Source organism: Dipodomys spectabilis, unplaced genomic scaffold (assembly GCF_019054845.1).
Source record: "Dipodomys spectabilis isolate Male_0828 unplaced genomic scaffold, ASM1905484v1 ptg000210l, whole genome shotgun sequence".
NCBI lineage: Eukaryota > Metazoa > Chordata > Mammalia > Rodentia > Heteromyidae > Dipodomys > Dipodomys spectabilis.
Window position 1 is genome coordinate 7,707,299 of NW_024870887.1, and position 21,698 is coordinate 7,728,996.

At 38.0% G+C, this 21,698-nt stretch overlaps 1 protein-coding gene across 8 annotated transcripts in view; it reads left to right on the forward strand.

Annotated features, from left to right (window-relative positions):
- The window catches only part of Birc6 (baculoviral IAP repeat containing 6), a 212,831-nt gene that overhangs the window by 63,742 nt on the left and 127,391 nt on the right, over window positions 1-21,698 (forward strand). For 4 of the 8 annotated variants that reach the window (XR_006150162.1, XM_042696672.1, XM_042696668.1 and 1 more), the window contains exons 14-23: window positions 1,842-1,973; window positions 2,435-2,566; window positions 5,332-5,510; window positions 8,311-8,444; window positions 8,711-8,872; window positions 8,961-9,092; window positions 9,734-9,831; window positions 12,673-12,820; window positions 13,546-13,679; window positions 18,825-18,971. Coding sequence is in view for 7 of the 8 variants with exons in the window: in XM_042696672.1 (XP_042552606.1) it covers window positions 1,842-1,973; window positions 2,435-2,566; window positions 5,332-5,510; window positions 8,311-8,444; window positions 8,711-8,872; window positions 8,961-9,092; window positions 9,734-9,831; window positions 12,673-12,820; window positions 13,546-13,679; window positions 18,825-18,971 (1,398 nt within the window). In the remaining variant the exon portion in view is untranslated. The remainder of the gene's footprint in view (window positions 1-1,841; window positions 1,974-2,434; window positions 2,567-5,331; window positions 5,511-8,310; window positions 8,445-8,710; window positions 8,873-8,960; window positions 9,093-9,733; window positions 9,832-12,672; window positions 12,821-13,545; window positions 13,680-18,824; window positions 18,972-21,698) is intronic. The other 4 variants (XM_042696666.1, XM_042696665.1, XM_042696667.1 and 1 more) reach the window with 3 other exon arrangements.

A 21,698-nucleotide genomic window follows, 5' to 3' on the forward strand; every position in this document is an offset into this window, starting at 1 on the left:
TGGTTAGTTTGTTTAGTTTCTTTTAAGAAACGAATTTTCTTCTCTTTTCTCCCCCTCCCCCCCATTTTTTTTTTTTTTTTGGAATTTACCTGAGGCTTGAACACTGGGCCTGAGTGCTCTCCCTGAGCTCTTTTGCTCAAGGCTAGCACACTTTGAACCACAGTACCATTTACTGTTTTCTTGTGGTTAATTGGAGCTAAGAGTCTCATAGACTTTCTGACTAGTCTGGCTTTGAAGTGTGATCCTCACATTTTAGCCATCTGAATAGTTAGGATTACAGGCATGAGTTACCAGTGCTTGATAAGACACTAATTTTCAACTTATTTAGGTTTTGATGTATCTTTGCTTACCTTAGTTTTTTTTTTTTTTTAAATAAAAGGTATCCAGAAATTTAGAATTACATAAGGTAATTTAATCTTGTCTTTTTGGCATGAGGTTAGTTACTTTGTGAATTAGTTATACTTTAAGCATTATTAGTGCTGTGCTTTTCTTTAAGAGGAGACCTGTTAATGAGAAATCCTCTGTTTTAGAAGTTGCTACTGTCTCAAGGTGGTTCCTGATGTTATCATGTAATGCCAGAAATATACTTTTTTTTATCTTTCTTCAAGTTTTTTGTGTTGAGTTATTACAATAGATTCTATACATTTTCCATGTTAAGAATGTTAATGTTACTTCTCAGAGTCCTTCCTTCCTTCCTTCCTTCCTTCCTTCCTTCCTTCCTTCCTTCCTTCCTTCCTTCCTTCCTTCCTTCCTTCCTTCCTTCTTTCTCTCTCCCCTCCCTCCCTCCCCTCCCTCCCTCCTTCCCTCCCTCCCTCCTTTCTTTCTTTCTTTCTTTCTTTCTCTCTTTCTCTCTCTCTCTCTTTCTTTCTTTCTTTCTTTCTTTCTTTCTTTCTTTCTTTCTTTCTTTCTTTCTTTCTTTCTTTCTTTCTTTCTTTCTTTCTTTCTTTCTCTTTCTTTCCTTTCTTTCTCTCTCTCTCTTTCTTTCTTTCTTTTCTTTCTTTCTTTCTGCTAGAGCTTATAATCAGGACCTGGGAGCTGTCCTTGAGCATTTTTCCTCAAGTCAAGCACTCTTACTTCTAGCTTTTTGGTGGACTTGTCTGCTTGGGTGGCTTTGAACTGCAGTCCTCAGATCTCACTCCTCTGAGTAGGATTAACAGGCACAAGCCACTGGTATTTGGATGAAGTGTTTTTTTGTTTTTTTTTTAGTAGGCTAATTTAGCAGGCTGTGGATAATTTCCGTTTGAAATGGAAACTTAACAATAGGCTTCAAATACTTAAATCCAAAAATTTCCCTTTGTCAGAAATGTTTGTGTGATTTTAGTTTTGTATATATATTTTTTGATAAGTTTTTTTATGGTGAAAATACTGTACAGAGGGGTTATAGTTACATGAGCAAGGTAATGAGTACATTTCTTATCCAGCATTGTTGCCTCCTTTTTTTCCCCCCTAACATCCTGTCCCTCCTACCTCCTCCCCCACCTCCATCCCCCTATATATATTTCTTTTAGTCATGACAGACCTTTATGTAATTATATCTGTGATGTAGGCAGTGGTATTCCCTAAACTGCAGGGACTTTTAGTAGTGTGCAGCCTAGAATTTGAACTTTTAATTTAGTTGCCAACAATTTGTATAATTCAGGTTGAATGTTTAATTACCATTAGAAGACAGGACAATTTATAAAATAATTGAATCTAGTTATTTTTCTCTTTTGACAATTGTTTTATATCATCTGTGATAAAAAAAATCACAGTAGCTTCCAATTTAACAGCAAAGTTAAAGATTTTTAGGCACAAAAATCATCATAATCAAAATTAAGTTTACTAATATTTTTATCCTCTAGAAACAGCAGTAGATAGGCAGATCACCTTTCCTTTGTCTCCAGCTCTTAACACTGAAGTGGAACAAAATGGGAAACCGTCCCTGATTGATTTGAATGAAGAAATGCAGCACATGGATGTAGAGGAATCACAGTGTGAGTTAAATTATAGAGCTGTTGTCCATGACAGTAGAAGGAATAGTGATCTAAATGTATCATGTTGGGCAAAGATTTCTCTATGGCTTGCAAAAGCTTGGTTTTAAGAATGTGATTTAAAAATAACATAATTCTGCGTTGGCAATATGCTTTAACTTTCAGCTCATCTTTGTGAACACAGCTGCACTAATACTTATATTCTTGCTTTTTAATACCTTGGTAGTTGAAATCAAGTCATGGTTTTAGAAATTTTTGAAAATCAAAGTGAAATGTAAAACACTATTACAGTGGAAAGCAACATATAACACTCCAGATAATTGATTATCTTTCCTAAGCATGGCAGTGAATTCTTAGGTGATCACATTTTCTCAGTTGGTATGCTATGTAAATGGAATGGATATTTGCTAGTCAGTTATTGCATTCTAAATAACTAAAAGAAAAATCTGTATTTTTCTTTTTAGGTCTTAGGTTGTGTTCATTTTTAGAGGATCATAAAGAAGACATCTTGTGTGGGCCTGTCTGGCTTGCTAGTGGCCTTGATCTATCTGGGCATGCTGGGATGTTGACATTAACAAGCCCTAAACTTGTTAAAGGTGAAGTAATATATTCCATAATAGTAAAATAAAGTGATCTCAAATGTAAGCTACTATTTTGTTTGGGCTTTCGTTAGAATCCAGTTAGTTTTTGGTGTGAAATTATTTCCTACTATAAGTAATTATATTGTGAAATTTCTGGTCCTACTTTTTCTGTCATGGAGTGGCACTGACTCTTTTCTTTCCCCCTTCCCTTTCCCCTTTTCTTCCTCTTTCCCCTTTTCCCTTTCCTCTTTTCCTTTTTCCTTTTCCTTTTCCTTTTCCCTTCCCTTCCCTTCCCTTCCCTTCCCTTCCCTTCCCTTACTTATTTTGCCAGTCCGGGGGCTTGAACGCATGGCCTGAGCACTGTTTTGAGCTTTTTTTGCTCACAGGTAACTCTCTATGAGTTGAGTCCCACAGCTCTTCTTCTGGCTTTGGTAGTTAGTTGGAGTTAAGAGTCTCAAATTTTCTGCCAGAGCTAACTTTGAACAAGGACCTTCAAATCTCAGTCTTCTGGGTACCTAGGATTACAGGGGTGATCACCAGTGCCTGGCTGTTACTGTTGACTAAGGGTAAAGAAATGACAAGAGTGGGCGGCAGATGTGACTTAAGTGATAAGAGCAACACTCTAGAAAATGAGAGACTCTGAGTTCTAACTCCAGTATTGTGAACTAAAAGACTGTAGCCAAATTATCTGACATTGTGCTGTCATTTTTAACTGTCCTATTGTTTAATTTTCCTTGTAAGATGGCTTTTATAGAACACATATTTAATACTTTGACAATATCTGATAAAATGATTCATATATCATAAACAAAAATTCTAATGAATGGATATTTAAAAATTTATTGACTGTTACATAGATAATAAAAATTTGTTATGTTAGCTTTTGAATTCCATGTGTGAATAAAAGAAAAGCCGACCTGTAAAATGCTTAGCTCAGTTTTTGAAGACATTTTGAAGTAGAATAGGGGAATAGAGGTTCTTACCCAAACCCCTCAAATAGTTTATCACCTAAGTAATGACCATTTTGATTTGTAAAGTTGCTGTCCACAATTTCATAGGTACACATAATATGCAGACATGGTATACAATAATATTCTATATCTACAGTTTCACTTTCTTTGGCTTATTTTCTTTCTTTCTTTTTTTTTTTTCTTTCCTTTTTTTTGTCGGACGTGGGGCTTGAACTCTGGGCCTGAGCGCTGTCCTTCAGCAGTTCAGCTCAAGGCGAGCGCTCTACCACTTGAACTACAGCTCCACTTCTGGTTTTCTGGTGGTTTATAAGGGTTTCACAGACTTTCCTGCTCGGGCTGGCTTTGAACCGCGATCCTCAGATCTCAGCCTCCTGAGTAGCTAGGATTACAGGCTTGAGCCATTGGTTCCTGGCTATTTGGCTTATTTTCTTTGGGCTTTTTTGTTCAAGGCTGGCACTCTACCACTTGAGCCACAGCACCACTTCTGGCTTTTTTTTTTTCTTTTTGCTTATGTGGTGCTGAGGAATCGAACCCAGGGTCTCTGGCATGCAAGGCAAGCGCTCTACCACTGAGCCACCTTCCCAGTCCTCTCTTTTTATATTTTAAGATATAATTACCCAATGCCTTTCATTTTTAAATTGTAAGAACTATGATACTAGGTATACGCGTGTATGTCATATGTATGCTTGTACATTTAATACAAGTGAATGCTGGATGGCTGTATGTAACGGTACCATAATTATTTGTGGGTGGTTCCCTTTTTGTATATTTTTTTTTGTTTTTGATGTTATTGGAGTTTGATCTCAGGGGCTTTTGCTTGCTAGATAAGCTCTCTCTCACTTGAACCATACTTTAAACTTCTGGCATTTTTAGATTGTTATTATTTTTTAAGGTGGTATACAGAAGGGTTACCATTTTAAGTCAAGTTTTTTTGTTTTTTTTTTGGCCAAGGATTTATTTCAGATCATGATCCTTCTACCTATGATCTTCCATATAGTTGAGATGACTGATGTGTGCCACTAATCCTACCTTATTGATTGAAGACTTTGCACTAACTTTTTTGTGACTGGACTGGAATCTTGACTCTCAATTTCTATCTCCCGGTAGCTGGGGTTATAGTTGTGAGCCACTGTAGATAGTCAGTTTTATTGTCTTTTAAAATTTTTTTTTCTTAGAGCTTAGAAAATTTCTGCCATTAAAGTGAACAGTGTAATTGGAGAAAATCATGCCAAGTATTTATAATGACCAATAATGTCTATTTTATGTTATTCATATTGCTATAGGGTTTTATTGGGGGAGTGGGCTAAGTTGTAAACCATATACACAAACAGTGTAATTTGAAAATGGTATAAATTGATGGACCTTAGAAACAAAAACCAGGCTGGGAATATGGGTTAGTGTTAGAGTGCTTGCCTAGCATGCATGATGGATGCCCGGGGTTCGCTTCCTCAGTATTGAAAAAGCTGGAAGTGTCACTGTGGCTCAAGTGGTAGAGTACTAGCCTTGAGCAAAAGAAGCTCAGGAACAGTGTGCAGGCCCTGAGCCCAAGCCCCAGGACTGGCAAAAACAACACCCCCCCCCCCCAAAAAAAAAAAACAAAAGAAAACACCAAAAAACAAAAAAAGCCAGTCCTGGGGTTTGAACTCAGCGACTGGACTGCTGTCCCCGAGCTTTTGTACTCAAGTCTAGTCACTGGCACTTGGCTGGCTGGTGTATTTTTCTTTAGCATTTAGCTTACTCTATGAAGATGAAAAACAACTTGTGGTTTTGGTGATTGAATTATTATCCCATTCTGCATCACTTCTTTAGGTATGGCAGGTGGAAAATACCGTTCATTTTTAATTCATGTCAAAGCCGTAAATGAAAGAGGAACAGATGAGATTTGTAATGGTGGTATTCGTCCTGTAGTAAGACTTCCATCCTTAAAACACCAGAGTAACAAGGGTTACTCACTTGCTTCTCTCTTGGCAAAAGTTGCAGCAGGCAAGGTATGAAACTATCATTTTGAACAATTTCATTGTTGTAAGATGAGACTTGACACATTCTTGGAAGTAGTCTGACTCATTAATGTTTTGTTTGATGCTTATTTTGTACCTTTTCTTTGTAGGGCCTTAAAATATAATTAAGAAGAAAATGTTTTGTATTAGCTTTAGGCAGATTATCTAGCATTAATAAAAATATACTCAATAAGGAGCAATTATGAGTAGTTCAATCCTTCCCTCTCTCCCTCCCTCCTTTCCTTTCTTCCTGTGGCTATTGAACTCTAGGCCTGGGTGTTGTCCCGGGGCCTTATTTTTTTGTCGGTCATGGGACCTGAACTCTGAGCCTGGGCGCTGTCCCTCAGCTCTTCAGCTCAAGGCTAGCACTCTACTACTTGAGCCACAGTGCCACTTCCAGCTTTTTCTGCTTATATGGTGCTGAGGAATCGAACCCAGGGCCTCATGCATGCAAGGAAAGCGCTCTACCACCAGCCCCTCCCTGGGACTTTTTGTTCAAGGGTAGCCCTCTACCCTCCTCCTGAGTGGAAGAGATTAGGATTATAGAGGTAAGCTACTGTTGGATATCTAAAATTTTTTTTAAAACAGGAAATTTTTTTTGGTGATACTGGGATTTGAACCCAGTTGCTCTACCTGTTCAGTCATTTTGCCATGAAACCCCTTTTTGGATGAGGGGGTGGGGGTGGCTGGCACTGAGGCCTGAACTCAAGACCTGGGCACTGTCCTTTTTTTTTTTTTCCTCAAGGCCACAACTCCACTTATTATTATTTTTTATTTATCTTTTTGTCATAGTGCTTGAACTCTGGACCGGAGTGCTGTCCCTTAGCTCTTCAACACAAGGCAAACACTCTACCACTTGAGCCACAGCACCACTTCTGGTTTTCTGGTGGGCTATTGGAGATTAGAGTTTCACGGACTTTCCCAGGCTGGCTTTGAACCTTGATCCTCAGGTCTCAGCCTCCTGAGTAGCTAGGATTACAGGTGTGAGCCACTGGTGCCCCCCTTCCTTCCTTCCTTCCTTCCTTCCTTCCTTCCTCCCTTCCTTCCTCCCTCCCTCCCTCCCTCCCTCCCTCCCTCCCTCCCTCCCTCCCTCCCTTCCTTCCTCCCTTCCTTCCTTCCTTCCTTCCCCGGTCGTGGGGCCTGCTCTGGGCCTGGGCACTGTCCCTCAGCTCTTCAGCTCAAGGCTAGCGCTCTACCACTTGAGACACAGCGCCACTTCTGGCTTTTTTCTTTTTGCTTATGTGGTGCTGAGGAATCGAACTCAGGGCATCAGGCGCGCAAGGCAAGCGCTCTACCACTGAGCCACCTTCCCAGCCCCCTTCTTTCTTTCTTTCTTTTCTTTCTTTCGGCTTCAATTTAGGGACTGGGCACTACCCTGAGTATTTTGTTTGCTCAAGTCTAGTGATGTTCCGCTTTCAGTTTTCTGATGATTAACAGGAGTTATGAGCCTCATGGATTTCCCTGCCTGGCCTCATGTACTTTTCTGCCTGGGCTGACTTCAAACTGTGATCTTCAAATCCCAGTCTCCTGAGTAGCTAGGATTACAGGCATGAATCACCAGCGCCCAGCTTCTCACTTCTGACTTTTTGCTGATTAATAGGAGATCAGTGTTTCACTGGCTTTCTTGTTCAGTTTTAGCTTCAATTAGAATCTTTAGATCTTAGCCTTCAGATTAGCTAGGATTTCAAGCTAGAGTCACCTTTTTGTATTACTTCCAAGGTAGCTCCTGCTTTGTTCCCATTGTCAGCCTTTACTGTATTCTTGTTATATTTGTGTATCCTTGTGTTGCTGGAATGACAGATATGCGCCACTATACCCAGCCATTGGTTCATTCGTTATCTTGCAAAACCATGATATCCTAATCTCTATTTGCCAAGTAGCAATGATTACAATTACAGTTCTGGTCCACTGTTCTTGCTAGGTACTTGCCTTTATATTTTAGGCCATAATACTTTTTTCCTCAATTAGTGGTATTTATTTTTATCTATTACATTCTTCCTTAGGTAACTATTTGGGAGGATTCAGAAAGAATTGGTAACTCACTGGGTGCTGGCTCATGCCTGTAATCCTAGCTGCTCAGGAAACTGAAATCTGAGGATCTCAGTTTAAAGCCAGCCTAGGCAGAAAAGTCCATGAGACTTTTATCTCTAATTAACTCCCAGAAAACTGGAAGTGGAGTTGTGACTCAAAGTGGTAGAGTGCTAGCCTTGAGCAAATAAAGCTGCTCTAGGACTGACAGAAAAAAACAAAACAAAACTGGGAACTCATTTTAGATTTTGTTGTAGTCTTCATGGTTGATTTTCAACAACTAGCTCTATCATGCAGACATTTGATAGTGGTCTGGTCTTGGAGTTTTCTAAATTCTGGAGGTTTTATTTCTGTATAATCATTATTCACAAGCAACAATAGCAACAATATTAGTAACACCAATCATCTTATATTTATATAGGTCTTCCAATTTTTCAAGGACTTCTGTGTACTTTTATCTGATTTAATCCTCAAAATATCTCTGAGGTAGGCAGAGCAGGTGCTGTTATCATATTTTTCAAGACTTTGGTTTTAAAGTCTTTAATCATTGAACTTTTAAAATAGTAACTTTGTATTTACTTTCCTTGTTATCATTTTGTGAAAAAATAGTTGTTTATTGAAGGTGAGGGTAAACGCTATTATTTGAATCTGAAATTAATGTTTTCATTGTGATGATTCAGTTATTTTCTGTTTTATATCCTTACAATTTTTTTTTTTTTTTTTTAGTTTTGTTTGTTTCAATTCTTTGCTTTTGTATGTTTAGGAAAAATCATCCAATGTAAAGAATGAAAATACAGGTGGAACACGTAAATCTGAAAATCTTCGGGGCTGTGACTTACTTCAGGAGGTCTCAGTCACCATTCGAAGATTTAAGAAAACTTCAATTTCTAAGGAAAGGTAATCTTATTTCATTTACCTAGTATTCGTTTGGGCAAAAATGTGAGAATTTTTTCCAAAAATAACTAAAGCAAAAAGGATTGGGAGCTTTGCTCAGGAGATAAAATATCTGCTTAGGAAGCTCAACCTCTGAACTGGGTTCAAACCTAGTACAACTGGGGATAAAATAGAAACTTCATATGATCAACCAGACTTTCAAAGATTTAGTCTAATTGGTGGCATTTTCATTGGTAATTTGTTCACGTTGATTTTTTTTTCTTTTATAGAGTTCAACGTTGTGCTATGTTACAGTTTTCAGAATTTCATGAAAAGCTCCTCAACACTCTATGCAAAAAAGCAGATGATGGCCAAACCACAGAGCATGCCCAAAGTCTTGTGTTAGATACTCTGTGTTGGTTAGCTGGAGTACATTCAAATGGACCTGGAAGGTTAAGATTGTAATTTTGCTTATCACTGATAATTGTCCTTTGTATGTTATGATTCAGAGTGAAAAATGTGTCTGTTTTTGTTTTGCAGTTCAAAAGAAGGAAATGAGAGCCTACTTTCAAAAACACGAAAGTGTCTTTCTGACATTGTACGTGTTTGTTTCTTTGAGGCAGGACGAAGTATAGCCCATAAATGTGCTCGATTTCTAGCCTTATGCATTAGGTTGGTGTTTTTTAATTTGTCAAATGTGTACCTGCAATTTGGTGCCTAATACATTGCTTGTATAGTTTGTGTATGTAACTTAGCATTTCAGTAGTTGATTAATGTTATTGAGATCCTAAGAAAAAAAGTTGGATTCTTAGGGTAAAATACTATATTAAATAAATCTATTAATAAAAAAAGTTTGCTAGTCTTCTTTGCCTTTTAATAGTAGTCTGGTGAATTTGATAAAGAGAACTTTTCTCTCATTTCTACTCCTTGATTATCTTTACTTGGAATCATACTCTCTATTACATAACAATATTATGGGACTTTTTCTAAAATTGTGCACCTAATTTTCTGTAATCTCTGAAATTCATAGTGTCCAAGTTGTGTTTAACAGCTAATGGTCAGTATTAACTGCACCTGCTTTTAGCCCTTTCTAAGTTAAGTAGGAGGTTTAATGCCTAAAAAGCTAATACAAAGACCCTTTGTGTATTCAGCCCCTAGTATCTGGCTGTTATGTTTGTAGGACCATAAGGCATATTTCTCTTGGAACATATGAATACATTTTGACTTAATAACTACATCAGGTTTAGGGTTGAATTTAACCCATGAGTAATGTCTTTATAAAGTTTTTCTTTTTTCTTCTTCAACATTTTCAGTAATGGCAAATGTGACCCATGTCAACCTGGATTTGGATCTGTTCTGTTGAAGGCTCTTCTTGATAATATGTCATTTTTACCAGCAGCAGCAACTGGTGGTATGTAAAATTATTTAATCACAAATAGTTATACTCAGGGATTTACTTGAGTTTTTTCCTATTTGCTCTCTACATTTTTGTAAAATATTTTTTATTATGATTGACTGCATAAATTTCACAAATTTCACAAATTTCACAAATTTCACATTAGTGATAGTGATACTTAGTTAAAGCCACAAACACATTCTAACCTTCATCAGGCAAATTGTCATTATCATGGTCTATAAAGTTTGTGAATTCTGTGAGCTTTGACAATACAGCTATTTCTTTCCTTTTGCTTAGTGTCAGCTGTTTCCTCTTTCCCTCTCATTCCCCCCCTCCCATTGCTGCCCTTGAGTTGCTTAGTTCTTTTTCATCAATGTCCAGTACAGCTGATGGGCCCCTTTGTTGTATGATTCCCCCTGTTTCCCCCTGATTCTGTCCTCTTCCTAGCTTCCCTCAGATGTGCACATATATATACACCATATATGTGGTCATGAACATGGAGTCATTTAGTAATGACACGAAAAAATGGGTGGAAGTCCTTTGTTTCTTGAGTCCTGTTTACTTTTCATATCTCCTTGCATTTTGAATTTAACATCCACATGTTAGGGATACTATGTGTCTCTTTGCTCTTGCCTTACCTTGCTCAAAATGATTTGTTCTAGTTCCCATCCATTTCCCTGCGAATGCCATTATTTTGTCCTTTCTAATGGCTGCCTAATATTCTATTGTATATAGGTACCACAGCAATGAACATGGAGGTGCATGTGTCCTTATATCCTGGTTCCTGTTGCTCAGGGTAGATGCCTAGGAGTAGTATGGCTGGGTCAGAGGGAAGTTCTGTATTAGCTTTCTGAGATACTTCCAGACTGCTTTCCAAAGTGGTTGTATTAGTGTACATTCCCACCAGCAGTGCAATAAGGTTCCTCTTTCTCCTCACCCCTACCAGCTTTTGTCGTTGGCTGAGTATAGGATATGGGCCATTCTGACTGGGGTAAGGTGGTATCTCAGGGTTGGTTTTATTTGCATTTCCTTTATGGCCAGGGATGATGAGCATTTCCTCAGGTATTTCTTTGCCATTTTTATCTCTTCTTCTGAGAAGTCTCTCTTTTTACTCCCTTGCCCAATTAATGATTGATTTGTTAGATTTGAGAGGGATTAGTTTCTTGATTTTCCTGTATATAATGGATATTTGACCCTTGTCTGATATTTTGCTGTTAAATATTTTTTTCCCAATTAGTTGGCTGTCTTTCTAGTTTGATAGCTATGTCTTTAACTATGCAGAAACTGTTTTTTTTTTAACTGTAGTTTATTTTTTTCAGAGTTGATAACCTGTGTTTCCCCCTTCCCCCTTGGCATATACTCCCTCCTTAATATTATTTTAGCAAAGATTAGAGGGAGAGTAGATATAAAGCCATCTCCAGATTCATTTTTCTGGACTTTGAATCATTGAATTTTGGTTATCTGCTAAAGATCAGATGCTCCCTGTTAAAACGCAAATAGTTGATAAATAGTTCTTTTACCATTGTAATTAAAGAACTGCTTATAGTTTATATTTATCTTAAATGTAAATTGCCTTAAACTGGTGTTACTTCCAGTAAAAAAACAAACCAAAAACCATTATTTTTCTTTGGTTGATTATTGGGCTTGAACTTCGGGCCTGAGTGCTATTGTTGAGCCTTTTTGCTCAAGGCTAGCACTCTACCACTTTGAGCTACAGGTCCATTTCTGATTTTCTGGTGGTTAATTGGAGATAAGAGACTCATAGACTTTCCTGCCCAGGCTGGCTTTGAACTGCAATCCTCAGATATCAGCCTCCTGAGTAGCTAGGATTACAGGTGTGAGCCACCAGCTCCCAGCCAATAAGAGTACTTTGTACTCATCTGTTTACTATAATAGTGAATAAGAGTGAAGTGTAACCTCTTTGTACAACTGCTTAATAGCTAAAAAAAAAAAAATCCCTTAAGTTTCATTATTGAAGACAGTTTTACTTGTAGGTTGCTTAAATTCTAGTGTGTACTTGGTAGTTAGTTATTCAAAATTTAGGGAAGAATCTTATAGATAGTACATCATAGTCATCTTTTAAGCTTTGCCAATTTGTGTGTGACATTAGAAAATAAATGTACTGGATTCACTTCCAGAGCATGCTGTGTGACACTCTCTGTCATCTAGGGTTTATCGTTTTAGTACAGAGAAATAGTATTTCAAGAGAGATGGTTCAGAGAATTTACAGTCTCTGCTTTTCTGGTCTAATATGCCCCTTAGAATCACCTCCTAAGGATTATTGTAATCCTTAGTATGTAGGTTGATAAGAATATCTTAGAAAAGTAGGTTTGAGGTGTTGGAGCTGTTGCTCAGTTCGTAGAGTGCCGGTTAGCGAAAGCATTAGTTATTGAGTTCAAGTCCCAGTCTTGGACCAAAAAGAAAAGTTTGGAATTCATGACTCAGGATGTTGTTTAGTAAGACTTGCTCAAAAGAGACTTTTTTTTTTTTTTTTGGGTCCAGTCATGGGGCCTGAACTCTGGGCCTGGGCGCTGTCCCTCAGCTCTTCAGCTCAAGGCTAGCGCTCTACCACTTGAGCCACAGCGCCACTTCTGGCTTTTTTCTTTTTGCTTATGTGGTGCTGAGGAATCGAACCCAGGGCCTCATGCATACAAGGCAAGCACTTTACCACTGAGCCACCTTCCAGCCCCAGGAGACTTTTTTTTGTAAGTGGAGTCTTTTCTTTGTAAGTTGCCCTTAGAAATTCCTTTCCCAGAATAAGGAAGTATCTTTTGTAGCAAAAGATGTTATACCAATGTATATGTAATGTGAAGTTTTCTTTGTTAGAGAAAAATGATGATGTATTGTTATTTTCAGGTTCTGTCTACTGGTATTTTGTCCTTCTGAATTATGTTAAAGATGAAGATTTGGCTGGGTGCAGCACATCTTGTGCATCTTTGCTTACTGCTGTGTCCAGACAGTTACAAGACAGGCTAACACCAATGGAGGCTTTACTTCAAACAAGGTATTATTAAATTGGGGGTCTTTCTGAGTATGGTAGCTTTTGTACAGAACTGTAACTTAATAATTTACACTTGAAATATATTTTTTCTTACAAAAATAGGTTTATGCTTTACCTTTTCCAAATGATAATAGCCTATGGGTCCCCCACCTCCTATTTTCTCTTTTATTCCCTTTGTTTGATAAATTTTACATAGGTTATTTATGAGGTAATTTAATGAAATAAATGTCTTTCTAATAAGATGCATTTAATGTCTGATTGTTTCATTTTTACAACTTTACAACCAGATTTCTTTCATTGATGATGATTTTCAGAACTTCAACATAGAAATAACAAAAGTTTGAATTTGAGTTCTTGGCTGGTCTTTAGCAGAAAGTTTTCTAATTATTGTAGTTCCAAAATATTGATTTTTGATGAGTTTTTCTTTCAAAGTTTGTGTTTTCTTTTTTCATTGAAGTAATTGAGGGAAGGAGAAGAGTGTCTGATACACCTTCATGTTTGGGCTCCAGGTGAGACCTTTGCTACTTCAGCTGCCAGTTTTTGGAAATATAGTTACTGAGTCTTTGGAGTCTAGATTTCAGAGAACAGAGCTAGGGTTTGCTGAGTTTGATGCATTGGTTAAATTTAGTTACTATTTCCTTCTGTCCTGTTAACTAATTTGCTTTTAAAACTATTATACAGGGAATTTCTTAATTACTTATCTGACAAGAAACACTTTTATTTTTTAGATATGGATTATATAGTTCACCGTTTGATCCAGTCCTTTTTGATTTGGAGATGAGTGGCTCTTCTTGCAAAAATATATACAATAGCAACATTGGTGTCCAGTCAGATGAAATTGATTTATCAGATGTCCTTTCAGGTAGTAACTTCTTTTACTAAAGAGATTTCTCAATATTACAGATTGAGTTTCAGTTACTTTTTGACTTACTTGCAGTAACTAACTTTGATTTAGAAGTCAGGAATTCTTTAGGACCTAACCTTAACATATGTGAATCATTAAACATTAGTTTTCCTCTGGCATCAATAAAGCCAGTAGAGGTTGAATATCTGAGTCTTATAATCTAAAATATGAAATGCTCAAAATTCATCATGTACTGGAAAAGTTTCAAATTTTTCTGCATTTTAGACTAATAGATAAAAGATTTTCAATCAGTAGAGTCTATGTAAATATACAAAGAGCACAAAAAAAATCATTCCAAGATTTGAATTACTTCTAGACTCAACATTTTAGATAAGAATATTCAACCATTGGGCAGGGAAGGTGGCTCAGTGGTAGAGTGCTTGCCTTGCATGCATGAGGCCCTGGATTTGATTCCTCAGCACCACATAAGGAGAAAAAGCCAGAAGTGGTGCTGTGGCTAAAGTGGTAGAGTGCTAGCCTTGAGCTGGAAAGCTGAGGGACAGCGCCCTCAGAGTTCAGGCCCCACTGCCAACCAAAAAAAAAAAAAAAAGAATATTCAACCGTGTATTAATGCTATATTTGAAAGGAACGTGAATTTGTTTCATTGATTTTGTTTTTCATTGCATGTCAATATTCTTCTATCCTGTTTCTCTTTAAAATTTGATGTGTGTTGCCATATTAACATTTTACTTGAGTCATACTTCAGTTTCTTGATTTATACTTACAGTAATAAGTAAGGCTAATTAAAGAAAAAAATAGTTTCCTGTATTTGCTCTCACTTTTTTAAGGTAAATTTTGTATGTGTTATATGTATTCTGCATAAAAAGAATCTGCTTTCAGGGCTGGGAAGGTGGCTCAGTGGTAGAGCGCTTGCCTTGCAAGCCTGAGGCCCTGGGTTCGATTCCTCAGCACCATATAAGCAAAAAAGAAAAAAGCCGGAAAGTGGCGCTGTGGCTCAAGTGGTAGAGTGCTCGCCTTGAGCTGAAGAGCTGAGGGACAGCGCCCAGGCCCAGAGTTCAGGCCCCACAACCGGACCCAAAGAAAAAAAAAAGAATCTGCTTTCAGAATTGTATGTATGGCACCTTTGAATAACTTTCAGAATCTAGTGTTTGGTGTTTGTTTTCACTAAATAAGATAACGGATGTTTTATTTAGTCTTATTTTTTTTGCTAGTCCTGGTCACTGTCCCTGAGCTGCTTTTGCTCAAGGCTAGCACTCTACCACTTGAGCCATAGTGCCACTTCCAGTTTTTTCTGTTTATGTAGTGCTGAAGAATTGAACCCAGGGCTTCATGCATGTAAGGCAAGCATTCTACGGCTAAGCCACATTCCCAGGCCCTGATATTTTTAAATTTTATGTAATTGCAGTTATTTAAATGTTGTTGATAAAACAAAATGGGTGTCTGTGATGGTACACATCTATAATCCCAATTTTTCTGAAGGCAGAGATGAGGATGACCAATTTTGAGTTCAGGCCAGATGAACAGTTAGTAAGATGTTTCAAAAGACAAGCCAGCATGGTTGACATTTGTGCTGACTTTGCAAAACCATGATGTTCTTTACTGTGTACCAGAAATAAAATGTCAGTGTCATTTAAGAAAGTTCTTATTAACTTTTATTAAAGTCTGAATTTTTTTTTTTTAAATTTGGTCATGGGGCCTAAACTCTGGGCCTGGGCACTGTCCCTGAGCTCTTCAGGTCAAGGCTAGCACTCTACCACTTGAGCCACAGCACCACTTCTGGCTTTTTCTGCTTATGTGGTGCTGAGAAATCGAACCCAAGACCTCATGCATGTGAGGCAAGCACTCTACCACTGAGAGCCACCTTCCCAACCTTAATGTCTGAATCTTTGATGACAAATAAATTAGAAAGATACATACAGCACTTTTCAATATGATAATAAATCATGATGGCTTTAGGGAAATACATCTATTTATTTATTTATTTATTTATTTATTTATTTATTTATTTATTTATTGTGCCAGTACTGGTGCTTGAACTCCGATCCTCACACTCTCACTTCCTTAGCTTTTTCTCTCATGTCTGGTACTCTACAACTTGAACGACAGCTCCAGCTCTGGCTATTTTTGGGCTTTATTGGAGATAATAATCTCACAGACTTTTCTTCCTTGGTCTGGCTTTGAACTGTGATCTTCAGATCTCAGCCTTCTGAGTAGGTAGGATTACAGGCATGAATCACTGGTTGCCTGCATTATTATTTATTTGTTTATTTATTAATTTATTGTCAGTCATGGGTCTTGAACTCAGGGCTTGAGCACTTTTTCTGGTTCTTGAGCTTTTCGATTTTTAGGTGGATACTTGAGGATAAGAGTCTCACAGAGTTTCCTCTCTGGCTTGGCTTTGAAACATGATCCTCAGATCTTATCTTATTGAGGAGCTAGGATTACAGGTATGAGCCTCCAGTGCCTGGCTTATTTTTAATTGTTTTATCTTAAAGTTTCTATTATTTTGGCTGGGTGCTGGTGGCTTATGCCTGTTTAAAACCAGCTTGGGCAGGAAAGTTCATGAAACTCTTATCTCCAGTTAGCCATCAGAAAACTGGAAGTTGAGCTATGGCTCAAAGTTGTGGAGGGCTCATCTTGAGCAAAAGAGCTCAGGGACAGAGCCTAGTCCCTTGAGTTCAAGCCCTAAGACCAACTCCGCACCCCCTCCCCCCAATTTGATTATCCAAGCAATATACAAGTAGTATAAATTAAAGTTTAGGTTTTATAAAAGGTTTTCTTTCTTTCCTTTTTTTTTTTTTTAAATGGTCCTGGGGCTTGAACTTTGGGCTTGAGCACTCTCCCTGAGCTCCCTGTTGTTTAAGGTGAGAACTCTATCACTTGAGCTACAGCACCATTTCTAGCTTTTTCTGTGATTAATTGGAGGTGAGAGTCTCATAGAAAGCTGGGTGCTGGTGGTTCAAGCCTATAATCCTTGCTACCCAGGATGCTGAAATCTATAGATCACTGTTGGAAGCCAGCCCAGTCAGGAAAGTCTATGAGACTCTTATCTCCAAAAGACTACTCAGAAAAAGCCTGAAGTGGTACCATGGCTCAAGTAGTAGAGTGCTAATCTTGAGCACATCAGGTACAGCAACTAGACCCTGAGTTCAAGTACCAGAACCACCAAAAAAAAGAAAAAAAGAATTTCATGGATTTTCTTGCCTGGGCTAGCTTTGAACCATGATCCTCATATCCTAGCCTCCTGTGTATCTAGTACTATAGATGTGAACCATCAGTGCCTAGCTAGAAAAAAATTTTCTTTTGGTAGTAGTACTAAGGTTTGAACACAAGGCCTTGAACTTTCTAGGCTTTTGCTCTGTCACTTGAGCTATGCCTAGTGCTCCTCTTTAGAGTTTTTTTTTTTTTCTTTTTTTGAACTCTGGGCCTGGGCGCTGTCCCTCAGCTCTTCAGCTCAAGCCAAGCCCTCTATCACTTGAGCCACAGTACCACTTCGGGTTTCTGGTGGTTAATTGGAGATAAGATTCTCAGGGACTTTCCTGCCTAGGCTGGCTTTGAACTGTGATCCTCAGATCTCAGCCTCCTGAGGAGCTAGGATTACAGGTTTGAGTCACTTGTACCCAGCTTTTCAACTTTTTTAAAGCTATGTAAAGGATCCTAGGATTAAGAACTAATCCTCCATCTGTATTCTTTATTTCTCAAATCTGTCTTGTTTGTTCTTACTGTGCACAGTTTCACTTACATTGTTTCTGCCTGGTCTTCTCTCCCTGACCCCAAGAGAAAAATTTTATTCTGGTAAATGTTACTTTATCATGAAAACATATTGTCCTGTCTTCTTAGTTCTTAAAATTTCTCTCAAGTCAAAAAGTTTAATCAGAGCTGGGTATGGGTGGCTGATGCCTATACTCCTAGTTACTCACAAGACTGAGATCTGAGGATCTAGGCTTAAAACTAGCTTCGGCGGCAGAGTGATCTATGACTGTCTCCAGTTAACTAGCAAAAAGCTGAAACTGGAAGAGTGGCTCAAATAAAATACTAGCTGTGGGGGTTGGGAAGATGACTCAGTGGTAGAGCGCTTGCGTTGCATGCATGAAGCCCTGGGTTTGATTCCTCAGCACCACATAAGCAAAAAGAAAAAAGCTGGAAGTGGCCCTGTGGCTCAAGTGGTAGAGCGCTAGCCTTGAGCTGAAGGGCTGAGGGACAGCGCCCAGGCCCAGAGTTCACGCCTTACTACCAGACCCCCCCCCCCCCAAAAAAAAATTACTAGCTGTGGTGTAGTGCATGAGACCCTGTGTTCAAATCTCAGTATTGTCACATTTACAAAAGAAAAGTCATATAGCCAGTTTTTTAAATACATAGGAATCACTGACACGGGCCCTATGGTTTTATTCTATTTCTCTCAAGTTTTGTTCTGAGCAAGTATGCTGTAAACATACAGAATCAGGCTGTACTAGTGTCAGTGGCATATGGAAGAACAAGGCTGTTAACATTAATTTTGTCTTGTATTTATTAGTATTATTAGTATTGATGACTTTTTCAGATCTCCATTTTTTGTTCTTATTAAGTAGTTGTATCCATGATACTTTCATCTCCAGATTCTGCTTTACTTGCATCTCAATGAATTCTTTCTAGTAGTCTTTCAAGCCATATACACTAGCACTGTGAATTAATTTGAGTTGTACTGTCTATTCTTCTACTTATGGTTTCATTATCCATAATAATTTAACCTAATTCTAAAAATACTTTATGCTAACTTATTTTCAGGTAGAGAAGGAAGTATAGTTTAGGATAAATCTTAATATTTTGAAATGCTTCTTTAATTTTTATTTTTAATCACATTATACAATATATTCTCATGATGCATATTTAACAGATTATAGAATAGCTATTATCACAGCTGGTTTCTTTGTCTACTCTATTTAAAATCATTAGTTATTTGTTACGAATCTTAGTTTCAGTGTTTATAGAAAACTGTTCTTCATGTTTCTTTATTGTGAATTATTATTACTATCTCCTTTGTCCTGTGCAAAGATTGTACTGTTGTGTTCTAGCTACAGTTGGGGTAAGGAGTATAATTATTGATATAATTACTTTTTATTGATTGTCTTCACTTAGTGTAAGACTTCTCTTCTTTTGTACTAGGAAATGGAAAGGTCAGTAGTTGCACAGCTGCTGAGGGTAGTTTTACCTCTCTCACTGGACTTCTAGAAGTTGAACCCCTGCACTTTACCTGTGTGTCAACTAGTGATGGAACCAGAATAGAAAGGGATGATGCAAGTACGTTTACTGGTATATACCTTCTTTTACTATATACTTTATGTGGTAATAGAAAAAGTTATATGTAACTTTAAATATTACTCTACAATATATGTGTATTTCATTACTGTCATGTTAAGTGGAACTTATGGTACAGACATTTTAGGGGAAATATACTAGATTTTCTTCCTTCCTTTCTTTGCCTCTTTACTTTCTTTCTCCATCCTGGGGCCTAAACTCTGGGCCTGGCTGGGCACTGTCCTTGAACTTTTTTGCTTAAGGCTAACACTCTACTACTTGAGCCACAGCTCCCCTTCCAGTGTTTTTGGTGCTTTATTGGAGTTAAGAGTCTTATGACTTTCCTGCCCCATCTGCCTCTTTTTTTTTTTGGGCGGGGGGGGGGGGTGGTGGTGGTCCGGTCCTGGGGCTTAAACTTAGGGCCTGGGAGCTGTCCCTGAGCTCTTCAGCTCTAGGGGGAGTGCTCTACCACTTGAGCCACAGCACCACTTCCCGTTTTCTGGTGGTTAATTGGAGATAAGAATCTCATAGACTTTGCTGCCTGGGCTGGCTTTGACCTGCAATTCTCAGATCTCAGCCTCCTGAGTAGCTAGGATTACAGGTGTGACACTGGTACAGGGTAGTATATAGTTTTCTATCTGTATTATAGTTTTTAAAGTGCTTGAATGTTAATCTCAAACTTACTTTGCTGGGTAATTTTTTTTTGCAATTTTTTTATTGTAATTAAGTGATTACATAAATTTCACAGACCTCACAGTATTGTAGGATAGTGATACTTAGTTAAAGTCACAAACACATTGTAACCTTTATGGGGCAAATTGTCTTTTTCGTGGTCTATAAACTTTATAGTTTAAAAAGTCTCTTTAATAGTTGTACAAAAAGTAAAAACACAGGGTAGAACTCACACCTATGATAGGCAAGGCCCTGAGTTTGATCCACAGCACTACAAAAAAGAAGGAAAGTAAATTTCCAGAAGTCTTTCTTATATTTAAATCAGAACATGTATGGTGAAAATATTAAACTTTAAGCAACTTCTTTTTATACCAGCCTCTTTTTCTGGAGCTATCAAGTGATGTAGTAATGATTAATATATCTAGCTTAATGCTATCAAAAGGTTAAAAAAGTAAAGTTAGATGATTAGGTTTGAGAAATAAATGTTTCACATTATGCCCCCTGCAAAGCAAACATAGAACTTTCTTTCAAACATATCTTCCCTGAGGTGGTCTGTGTAATACTCACTTTGCTGTTATTATCATAGCCTTGTCAGACATTAAAATGCTAAATTGATCTTTAGGCTGGGTTTCCCTGCTTTCCATTGTTTTTGAGCAAGTAACCTTACTTCCCTTACTTTTGTTTTTGCTGCTTACAATATGAGATTATAAAAGTACATAATAGGGGGCTGGGAAGGTGGCTCAGTGGTAGAGTGCTTGCCTTGCATGCATGAGGCCCTGGGTTCGATTTCTCAGCACCACATAAGCAAAAAGAAAAAAAGCCGGAAGTGACGCTGTGGCTCAAGTGGTAGAGCGCTAGCCTTGAGCTGAAGAGCTGAGGGACAGAAATTTTCTAATAATGTTTTTTAAAGCCTTTATTGATGATAGTGTTTATTGGTTAGCTGTGAGATTTAACTATGTGTGGGACATGCCTTTCTCCATTTTGAATATTCTGTGGAGTATATCATTTGGAAGATTGCTTCACAGATTCTATGTAGCCCTTACTTCTGTGTAGACTATGCTTTAGAATGAGAAAAACTACTGTTTAGACTATGCTTTAGAATGAGAAAAACTAGCCGGCTGTTGGTCGCTTACACCTGTAATCTTAGGATTGTGGTTCATAGCCAGCCTGGACAGAAAAGTCTGTGAGACTTTTTTTTTGGGGGGGGGTAGGGGGGGGATGGTCAGGTCGTGGGGCCTGAACTCTGGGTCTGGGTGCTGTCCCTCAGCTCTTCAGCTTAAGGCAAGCACTCTACCACTTGAGCCACAGCGCCACTTCCGGCTTTTTTCTTTTTTCTTATGTGGTTCTGAGGAATCGAACCCAGGGCCTCAGGCATGCAAGACAAGCACTCTACCACTGAGCCCCCTTCCCAGCCCCTGTTACACTTTTTATCCCCAACTAAACACCTAAAAACTGGAAGTGGAGTTGTGGCTCTAAGTGGTAGAGCTCCAAGCCCTTAGTTCAAGCTCCATGACTGACAAAAAAAAAAAAGAGAGAAAATTAAGAGTTCAAAGATAATGTTCTTAAAATTAGAGCTTGAACTCACGGTCTGGGTGCTGTCCCTGAGCTTTTATCTCAAAGGTAGCACTCTACCACTTTGAGTCACTCACCACTTCTAGTTTTCTGGCAGTTAATTAGAGATAAATGTTTCACGGACTTCCCTGCTGGGATGGGCTTTGAATGGCATTCCTTAGATGTCAGCTTCCTGAACAGCTAGGATTATAGGCACAAGCCCCAGTCACCAGGCTTATTTGGTTTTTGTTTGTTTGTTTGTTTTGTTTTTGGAGTGGAAAAGAGTGTGTTGTTGATCTAAGAAAAGTTAATAAAAAATTTTAATTTATTTTACTGCTCAAATCATATTAGCTTATCTCTTTGTAATTTTTCAAAAAACAATTGCAAACTCTGATGTAACCTGTCTTTAATTTTTCTATACTTTCAAATTTATTCCTGAATCTCTTTTGCTATTAAAAGTTACACTTTCCCAGTCTTCTTTTTTTTTTTTTAAAGTGAAAGCTAACACTAGTTTAGATG